Raw genomic sequence first — 11,144 nt, forward strand, 5'->3', positions numbered from 1 at the left:
TATTCGAGTAAGGGCCACCCTTATTTTGATTTCCCATGTAAAAGACAGATTCTGGATTTGAAGGACAACTATCATAAGTATGAGCCTCACCGCAAAATACACAAGAAACATTCTTGGTTTGATTAATCTGTGAACTGAGGGATTGCTCCTTAGATTGATTATTGCCCATGCTCAGATTCTTGAGCATATGCTCTATAGATGCTAGTTGAGCCTTCATAGAAGTTATAGAGTCCACATCATAGATTCCGGCTACCTTTTTCCCTGTTTGAGCTCTAGAAGATGACCACTGGTAGTTGTTGGTAGCAATTGTCTCAAGAATTTCATAAGCTTGATTGTAGGACTTAGAGAGAAGAGCCCCATTTGCTGATGCATCCACCACCATCTTTGTTTGAGCATTGAGACCATTATAAAAAGTCTCCATCTGAATGCAATGAAGAATACCATGATGAGGACATTTTCTGAGTAATTCTTTAAATCTCTCCCATGCATCATACAAAGATTCATCATCCTGCTGTTGAAAAGAATTGATCTCATTCCGGAGCTTTGCATTCATATTGGGAGGAAAATACTTGCTCAAGAACTTTTCTGTCAAATCATTCCATGTTGTGACTGATCCTGCCGGTAAAGAATTTAGCCAGGTTCTAGCTCTGTCTCGCACAGAATAAGGAAATAATTTCAAGCGCAAAGCATCTTCAGGTACTCCTTGAAATTTGAAAGAATCACTGATCTCCATGAATAGACGAAGATGAAGGTGAGGATCCTCGGTAGGCATCCCACTGAATTGACCAATAGTCTGAAGCATTTGGAACATGACCGGCTTCAACTCAAACTGTGTTGCTTGAATATTGGGTCTTATGATCCCCGAATTTAATTCTTCGAAACGGGGTGCCGCATATTGCCGAATAGCACGATCTTTATCATCCACAATAAATGCACCCGCTGGAATGTCTCCATTATTAACGTTGTCAGCCATAGCTACTTGTGTTTGTTTGATCTTGCGTTGTGCTTTTCTTCTTCTATTGAATGTTCGCTCAATTTCAGGATCAAAAGCAAATATCACTGGGTGTCTTTTGCTCATGCACAAAGAGACCTGATGAACACAAAAAATTACTCCCGTTAGAACAGAAGTAACAAATAACCAAACTGTAAGAATATCAAATTCGCAATTAATAACTAAAATAGTCCCAGGGCAGCGGCGCCAAAAACTTGTTGCGTAAAATACTAATGTGCAAGTGTACACAATCGCAAACAAGTAATATAGTAATAAATACCAGATATCGTTCCTCAAGGACTATTTAAACGTATCAATCACAAATAATATCTAACAATCAGGTTATCGAACACACAATAAATTGGTGATGGCTTTTATACTAAAACTAAATTAACCAACTAAATTATACTAAAGAGCTTAACGAGTTTCAAATATGAGAAGATAAGTCAGGATAATTACTTCCCTCTAACACAAGAATATCGGTAAAAGAGTCGCGAAATATTGCAGCAAATCACAATTTACTAGCTAGAATTCAATGGTCACAGGTTTCTCTCGAAATCACTATGATATAATTCCTACAAATAAACTAACATATGTCTATGCCAATTTAATATTCAGAATCCAATTAAGCATCAATTCACAAAGCTATGCATGGTCACAATATATGTCTATACCGCAACTATATTATAATCAAAAGATATAATCATGCACCATTCATGTTTTGTGTCAATTAATCATAACCCTCTCAGTATCATGATTAACTCGATAACTTACGATCAGGCAATAGCAAGTATTAACATGAAAAACACTCGAATGAGTAAACCACAAAATCGCATACAATACTCTTTAACAAAACACCAACATCCTCATGCTAGGGTTCCATAAAAATCCCAACTTTATACAATTAGTTCATACTCAAAATCTCAAAACCAACCAAAAATGAAGAGAACATGTTCATAAGAATAAGAGTTAAGGAGAGAATTCTAAACAAAGAGATGAAGAAACAAATCCACTGAATGTCTTCAATGGCCGAAATCTCTTCCGTCTCGCTTCTTCTTTCTCGCTAAGCTTGTGCCTCCCTTCTCTATCTCGTTCGATGTCTCTCTCTAATTAGGTCTGAATACTCATCCCTAATATCTCTATTAAAAGTATTTTTAATGAATTAATGAAAATACAAGGAGATTTCCGAATCAGAATAGAATTCCAAAAGTGGAAATTCGCAGTTGACTTTTTAACTCTGATACTGGGCTGATTAGACAGGGATAAAAATGCAAGTCCACCTCTGAATCAAAGGCCTTGTTCTAAGCTTCGCGTGGGCTCTTGAATCGCCTAATTTGGACTTTTAGAAGTCCAGATATGGCCCAAACAGTGACTGCTGCGCAGCTAGCTTCAAAATCCGAATTTTATTCGAATTAAACTCCAATTCTTGCTATTTAAACTCCAATCCATATTTGATTAGAATTCTTTGCATCCTACAATAAAACATTAATATTTATTAAATAAAAATGCAATTAAATGCAAAATAACTAAAATACAGGGACAATATTAAGATAAAATGCACGTTTATCAATTAGTTAAAAACATGTAAAGCATTTGCAGGATTTGAGAGGTAATAGCATCAAAGTTACTAATTTTACCAGAAAAGGCCTTGACAAATGCATCACATAGAAAACTCCATTCCCTCCTAAGACCTTTCCTAACTATTTTACCTAAAGCAGAAGTAGGTAAAGCATAATTCATGGCATTTAGCATGTTGACTAACTGATTATCACTAGGCAATGTAGTAACAGTGTTTTCAGGCAATTTAAAACAAGCATTCATGACATCACAGTTAATTACATGCTCATTGGTCTTAAGAGAGAAAGAGATAGTTTCATCCTCACTATTAAAGACGGTAGTTGTCCTTATGACATGCATAGCATGTGAAAACTGACTTGCTTTATGACGAATTCCATCATCTTGTGGAACTCCTTTTCTTCTACAGCCTCTGTATTCACAAAAGATGCAAAATTGTTCTTCTCGTAGATGAACGCAGTTGGTGATGAGTATTTCTTCATGGACGCCATTGCAGTTACAGAGAAAAACTTGAAGAAAATGTGGCTTCTTTTGCAGAGAGAGAGAGGGCTTGTGAATTCGAAAGAATGAGGTAGAAAGAAATGAAAATAAATTGAAAAATCTTAAATACTATCACAGAAAATTGCTGTGATTGGCTGAAAAATTACCGTTGTGGAGCAATAACTTTTATTTAACTCCGCAAAAATTACACACACGATTGTATGTATAAAGTAGAGGAGAGATAAAAGTGATTTCAACAGCTCAGATGTAGTAGATGTTTCGATGGATGAGATAGGCGCCTCTTTGGAATTCTTATTCGATTGATGAAGATCATTTGAAAGAGTTTCAATTGATGTCATCCATCGAAACAAGAACAAGGCAATAGGATATTATTTCAATGGCTGAGCTGGAAGATCATCCATTGAAATAATAAATCAATATAGGATAAATCCACTATCTCATCAGTTGAAATATCAACTAATTTATCAGAATTATAACCAATTTAATTTTAAAGAAATTGATCTTAGCTGAATTCTGGCTTGCAAATTACAGACAAATTTACAATAAATTAGGAGAAATTTAACATACCTAATTCACTTACCAACCTTGTGAATGTGGATTCATCAAGGGGTTTTGTGAATATATGTGCAATTTGTTCTTCACTTGGAACAAAGTGCATATCAATGGTACCAGCCATCACATGTTCTTATAAAGTGATATTTGATGTCAATATGCTTGATTCTGGAGTGTTGCATTAGATTCTCAGTTATAGCAATTGCACTGGTTTTGTCACAGAATATTGGGATTTTTGAGAGGTTTAATCCATAATCAAGTAACTGATTTCTCATCCATAATATTTGTGCACAACAACTTCCAGCTGCAATGTATTCAGCCTCAGCGGTAGAGGTTGGAACAGAATGTTGCTTTTTGCTAAACCAAGATATCAACCTATCTCCAAGAAATTGACATGTGCCTATTGTGCTTTTTCTATCAATTTTGCATCCTGTAAAATCAGCATCTGAATATCCAATTCGATCAAATCCAGAGTCTTTGGGGTACCAAACACCAAGATTTGGAGTTCCCTTAAGATATCTGAATATTCTTTTAATATCAATTAAATGTGATTCTTTAGGATCTACTTGAAATCTAGCACAGAGGCATGTAGAAAACATAATATCAGGCCTGCTAGCTGTCAAGTATAAGAGAGATCCAACCTTCCTCTATAATTTGAAATATCCACAGATTTCTCATTAGGATTTAATTCTAATTTAGTGGCAGTTGGCATGGGAGTTTTAGCTTCTTTGCCATCCATTAAATCAAACTTTTTGAGTAGATCATAGATGTACTTAGTTTGATTTATCAATATACCTTCCTTTTGTTTAACTTGTAAACCAAGAAAGTAGGTGAGCTCTCCCATCATGCTCTTCTCATACTGACTTTTCATCAGTTTGGCCAACTTTTTGCAAAGTTTCTCATCTGTAGACCCAAAAATTATGTCATCTACATAAATTTGAACTAGGATAAATGCACCATTTACATTTCTGTACAATAGAGTTTTATCCATAGTTCCTCTAGTGAAATAGTTATCTAACAAAAATTGGGATAGAGTGTCATACCAGGCTCTTGGTGCTTACTTTAAACCATAAAGTGCTTTTAATAAAAAGTAAACATACTCTGAAAAATTTGGATCTTCAAAACCAGGAGGCTGACTTACATATACCTCCTCTTCCAGTTAACCATTAAGAAAAGCACTTTTGACATCCATTTGATAGACTTTAAAGTTTGCATGAGCAGCATAGGCCTAGAAGATTCATATAACTTTCAATCTTGCAACTGGTGCAAAGGTCTCATCAAAATCAATTCCTTCAGATTGAGAGTACCCTTTTGCTACAAGTCTTGCCTTGTTTCTGGTGAAAACTCCATTTTCATCCATTTTGTTTTCGAATACCCACTTGGTGCCTACAATTGTCCTATTTTTAGGCCTGGGTACTAGCTTCCATACTTTGTTCCTCTCAAATTGATTCAATTCTTCTTGCATGGCAAGAACCCAATCAGCATCGTTGAGAGCATCTTCTATTACTTTAGGCTCATCCTGTGAAAGAAATGCACTGTACAAGCATTCATCATTAGTAGCTCTTCTGGTTTGTACAGATGCATTTGCATCTCCAATTATCAGCTCAAAAGGATGATCTCTTACCATTTTCTCTGAGGTGGAAGTGATTGTCTTGATGATGTAGCCTCATTGTTGGAATTTAGATTACCATGTTGAAAAGCTCCCCCTAAATCTGACATCTCATTATTCCTAAATTGATTGGAATTTTGAGATATTATTTCGACTGATGAATCCAGAGGAGTTTCAACTGATGCTCTAGCTGAGTTTTCGATGGCTGTTGTCTCATCCATCGAATGCTCATCAGTTGGAATATTAATTCCAAGATTAACTCCAGCATTTTGGAAATGATCATCACAATCATCATCACTATCATACAGATCACTTTCACCTTCATTCTCAAATCTGAGATTGTCATGAAATCCTTCATCTGAAACACCTTGAATCTTTTTATCATCAAACACCACACGGATTGATTCCATAACAATGTTAGTTCTTAGATTATAAACTCTAAATGATTTTCCATTAAAGTATCCAACAAAAATAGCTTCATCTGCTTTGGCTTCAAATTTCCCAAGATTTTCAACTTGGTTTCTTAGAACATAGCACTTGCATCCAAACACATGAAGAAAGCTAATTAAAGGCTTCTTTCCTTTATAAAGTTGAAAGGGAGTTAATCTGTGGGATTTGGTTATCAATGATATATTTTGAGTGATGCAAGCAATGTTCACAGCTTCAGCCCAAAAATAGGTTGGCAATTGAGCTTCATTAATCATGTTTCTTGCAGCTTCTATTAAGGTTATGTTCTTCCTTTCTACTACTCCATTTTGCTGTGGAGTTCTTGGTGCAGAGAACTCATGAGTAATTCCTTTTTCTTCACAAAATTCTCTCATCACTGAATTCTTCAATTCGGTACCATTATCACTTCTAATTCTCTCAACTTTGACATCTGGATTGTTGTCTAATGCCTTGATGTGATTGTAATGATTTTCCCAGCTTCATCCTTAGAATGTAGGAAGAAAGTCCAAGTAAATTTTGAAAAATCATCAACAATCACTAGACAAAATCTCTTCTTTAAAATTGACATGATGTTGACTGGACCAAACAAATCCATATGTAAAAGTTGAAGAGGCTTCACAATTGATGAAAGAACTCTTCTTTTGAAAGAGCTCCTCTTTTGATTTCCTTGCTGAATGCTCCACACAAACCATCTTTGAAAAATTCCAACTTTGGAATTCCTCTAACCAGATCCTTCTTAACCAATTCATTCATTGTCTTGAAATTTAAATGAGACAATCTTTTCTGCCATAGCCAACTGTCATCTGAGCTTGCTTTGCTGAGAAAACAAGTGATGGAATCAGACTTAACAGAGTTGAAGTCAGCTACATACACATTCCCTTTTCTTTGTCCAATTAGCACCACATTGTTGTCATCTCCTTCGGTGACAACACAGGCTGTAGGAGTGAATTTAATCTTGAAACCTTTTTCACAAAGTTGACTAATGCTAAGTAGATTATGCTTAAGACTAGACACCAATGCTACTTCATCAATGATGACATTTTCTTTTGCTACTAAGCCATATCCCATAGTATATCCTTTGCTGTCATCTCCAAAGGTAATGCTAGGGCCAGCTTTCTCTACAAACTTTGTGAGCAGGGAAGGATCACCAGTCATATTCCTGGAGCATCCACTATCTAGGTACCACAAATTCTTCTTGTTGTTTCCCTGCACACATGATCAAAACAGATCAAGTTGATTTTGCTACCCCAATTGCTTTGGGTCCATATTTTTTAGTCTTAACAGCTTTTCCCTCAGTCTCTACCTTTCCCTTGGATTGAGATGGTTCAATCTTTGGTTTTGGTTGAGAAATTGGGATATCAACATTACTCTTAATAACAGGCATTTGAGGCATACACACATTTTTAATACCATGTATGTTTGAGTGAAATTGAGGCATGTTAAAGGCATTGAAATATGGATTGAACATGTGTGGCATGCTAGACTGAGACTCTGAGAGTATGGATTGTGAGGCAATAAACCAGGCATCATGTTCATAGCAGATAAATGCATATTTGAAACAGATGGCATAGACATGGGCATGGATAAATTAAGAGCAATCACAGTTTAACAATTTGCAGACAAATGATTAACACTACCATATTTACTGCAAGTTTTCCTAGGAGCACTAGCATTGGGGGTGTAATTAGTGTGCTTGTTGACTCCAATTTTACCATTTCTATTTCCTCTTTTATTTTTAGTTTATTATGGTTTAGTCAGCAACATCCAGTTTCTTCTTATGCTTCTTGTCAGAATTGTGATTTCTGTTTTTACTCTCATTTGTCTCAGAAGAATTATCCTCCCTTTTAACAAAATTCTTGTTAACAGGACCATATTTCTTGAGAATTTTCTTGTCAACTGATGAGCTGTTTTTCAACGGATAACTTTTATCCGTTGAGCTTTTTGTTTTCAATGGATGATCACTATCCGTGTTCTCATCAGTTGAACTGAAATCTGAAATCTCAAGAACTTTCTTGTCTCTTTTCCACTAATTCTCCACAAAGGTTTCTCTGCCTTGAATGTTGATGATGTTTGCAGAAGCATCTCTTCCAGATTTCCATCTGGAAATTATCTCTTGTTCCTTATCAAGCTGTTTTATGATCACTTCTTCTCTTTTCAAATCAGCCAAAAGATCATCTTTTTCTGTTTGACATTCAATCTTAAGTTTCTCAAACTCAATAAATTGAGCTTCTAATACATTATTTCTATCACTAAGAAATGAGTTAGCATCCTTAATTCTACTGTTTTCCTTAGTGAGAGATAAAGACACATGCAAATGATATAATTCTGTAGACATTTCATTTATAGTAGCATTGCATTCATCTTTAGTTAACTCAACTAAGTTAGTGGTAAATACCTGACTGCTATTTGAAGTACTCTCTTCTTGATCTGTGGAGTTGGCCATTAGAATCATCTCCAGCTGCCCAATCATCCTTTGTAATGAATGCCCTTTCTTTTTGCTTGAGAAGCTCATAATATTTTTTCTTGTAATCCATAATTTCATTGGACCTCTTCTCAACTTTAGGCTTTCTGCATTCATTTTCAAAGTGACCTGCATTCCCACAATTAAAGCACTTGAACTTGGATCTATCCACCATGCTTCTGTAAGACTTGGGATTGCCTTTGAATGGTTTTGCAGAATTAAAATTCTTTTTGAATTTTAATTTGGGGAATATTCTTTACAGGAAGGCCAAATGTTCATCAATCCGATCACTATCTTCCCCAGAATCAGCTTCATCTTTTACCTTTCCTTTTCCTTTCCTTGATTATGAGCTCTCTTTTTTGACCAACTTCTCAGTTTCTTCAGCTTGAGATTTTCCCTTGTCCTTGAATGAGTCCTCACAAGATGCAACTAGAGCCACAAATGAATTTCCTTTCTTTTGACTCTTTTCTATCTCTTCATCTTGTTCCATTTCAAGCTCATAGGTCTCCAAAGTTCCATACAGCCTCTCAAGAGTATACTCTTTAAATTCTTGAGTGTTCCTTAGAGAGACTGTCATGGGCTTCCATTCTTTAGGAAGAGCTCTTAAGAATTTCAGATTTGAATCCTTGACCTGGTACATTCTTCCATAAAGCTTTAGACCATTTAACAGCTTTTGAAATCTGTTAAATATTGTGTCACTTAGATTTTCACCAGCCTTGAAATGGAATGACTCATATTGTTGAATCAGCAACTGCATCTTGTTTTCTCTTACTTGCTCATTTCCTTCACAGATAGTCCTGATGGTGTCCCAAACTTCTTTGGCACTTGTGCAGCTGATTACACTATCAATAATTTCTTGATCTAGACCATTGAACAGAGGATTCATGGTCTTTTTATTTTTGTGTACTTCTTTAGTGTCTTCTTGAGAATATTCATGAATAGGCTTCGGAACCATTTTTCCTACCATGCCTTCACCATCAGCTCCAATACTGGTACAGACCTTCACGGGAACATGAGGTCCTTTCTCTATGCAGTTGACATAGCTTTTATCAATTGACAACAAATGCAGATGCATTCTTACTTTTCAGTGAAAGTAGTTGTCATTGTCAAGAACAGGAATCTTCACTCCAGCATCCTTCTTTCCCATCTTTCTCTAGCAGTGTTGATCTTTTTCCCTGTTTGTTGGAAACCTCGCTCTGATACTAATTGTTATTTTACACTAACTATAAGAAAGATTGTAGAAGGGGGTTGAATACAATCTTTTACAAAACTAAAAGATTCAAGAACAATTAACACTTATAATAACAGAAAAGATAAACACCAGATATTAAAAATACGGGTGGATTGAATGATCCAACCATGAGATTTATAAATTGAAGAATCTTTGGATTGGTTACAATTCTCACAGCTGCAGGTTCAACACTTGAACTGTTTCTTACACTCAGATTTTCTCACAAGTAATTTGAACAAGTTCAACTGATGCTACTAACTTGGTTATATACTCCAAGTTTACAAAGTTTAACTAGAATGCATATTCTGCACTCTAACCTAAACTATGTTGCACATCTTTGTCTTATGCATGCTTTCTGTGATGTCTTCATCTTTGACCATCTTCTTGATTTGATCCAGCTTGCATTGCATGAGATAAGAATGTTTCTGGTTCTTCTTTATTGTCCTAATCAGGCTTCCATATCTATTTTAGTGCAATTCGATCCATGTGACTTGTCAGAATTAAGCTCTAGTCACTTTCAATGGATGTTTGCTTCATCTGTTGAAAATGCCTTCATCCATCGAACGAATTAGAAACTTTATCGATCGAGTACTATTCCAATCTCATCAGTTGAATACTTCAGCTTCATCAGTTGAACACTTTGTCTTCATCAGTTGAATGCTTGGTCTTTCATTAGTTGAAACATAGTGCACTCTTCATCAGTTGAATTGTTACAACACATCAGTTGAATATCCTTCACTTAGACAAAATTACATGGCATTGAATATTTACAATAAACCATCCTATTCTATCCATCCGTTGATAATTCCAAAGTTAAGTGACACAACAATTATAACTGAATTTTGATAAAGATTCAATTTAAAACATGTTACAAGGTGTTTATGTTATCATCAAAATTATTGATTCCTAACAATCAGACTCTCTGATCAAATTCTCCTCCAAGGAAAAGAATGATAATCTTTTGTTTCGAGGCAGAACTTTCCAATGACAAGGAACTGTTGGAAATGAGGGGCGCCAGCTCGGACAAGAGGCCTTAATATGTATTATGTTGAAGATCTTATACTGAATGGCTCAATTGATAAGAAGTTGAGATAATGATTTACAATCCTAGTAGCTAACTTAGTTTATTTCATATAGTTTTAAATTAATTTGTACCTGTACTCTTAATTGAGTTTAAGACACTGAAGCAATGATCTTTAATTATGTAGCAGATTAGTCTTTTCCACTGTCCTTGACAAAGAAGATTTTTTTTAAGAAATCATTTCTTTTTACATTGTAGATAGCTTAAATTTCTATATTGTTCAAGCCAAATTTGCTGAAATGTAAATGATTGGAAAGCATAATTTTGTTTGATGTGACATCAGATCATGTTGAGTCTTCATGGTAACCTAAGTAAACCGAATTTCTTGTTCAAACTCTGAGGTCCTTAAACGAGTCGAAATCCATTTTATAATGTATTTTGGAGTCGAATTTTGATTTCAAATTATAGCAATCGTTATAGCCATTTTAGCTTTATTATTGTACTTGATCCGACATCAGTTATCGCTGGGTAGTAAGTGCCCACAATCTGAGTTCTGAGGGAAATGAAGGTAATGATTCATATAGAAGTTACTAGTTCATTACATCTTGGCCTATACATGTATGCATATATTGGTGGGCTGATTCTTGATAGTTAGATGCAAAGCATATTCACAAGAAACAAAAGAAGTGCAGGCATGGTATGGGTAATGGGACTATAAATTTTGATGCAGATGTGCTTGACATGTGTGAGTTTGTG

At 35.3% G+C, this 11,144-nt stretch overlaps 1 protein-coding gene and 1 non-coding gene across 2 annotated transcripts; one reads left to right on the plus strand and one right to left on the minus strand.

Moving 5' to 3' along the window:
• Nucleotides 1–437: 437 nt before the first annotated feature.
• On the plus strand, nt 438–544 carry LOC135146913 (small nucleolar RNA R71). The gene has a single exon (XR_010284006.1). It is a non-coding gene; the product is annotated as a small nucleolar RNA R71 (small nucleolar RNA).
• Nucleotides 545–7,701: 7,157 nt separating this feature from the next.
• Nucleotides 7,702–9,211, minus strand: LOC135152722 (uncharacterized). Its single transcript, XM_064093807.1, has 2 exons — nt 8,501–9,211; nt 7,702–8,265 (listed from the first exon to the last, which is right to left on the minus strand). The coding sequence occupies exons 1-2, from the start codon at nt 9,209–9,211 to the stop codon at nt 7,702–7,704; spliced, it is 1,275 nt and encodes a 424-aa protein (XP_063949877.1).
• Between the last annotated feature and the right edge of the window lie 1,933 nt (nt 9,212–11,144).

The sequence above is a fragment of the Daucus carota genome, chromosome 5 (assembly GCF_001625215.2).
Source record: "Daucus carota subsp. sativus chromosome 5, DH1 v3.0, whole genome shotgun sequence".
In the NCBI taxonomy this organism is placed as follows: Eukaryota; Viridiplantae; Streptophyta; class Magnoliopsida; order Apiales; family Apiaceae; genus Daucus; species Daucus carota.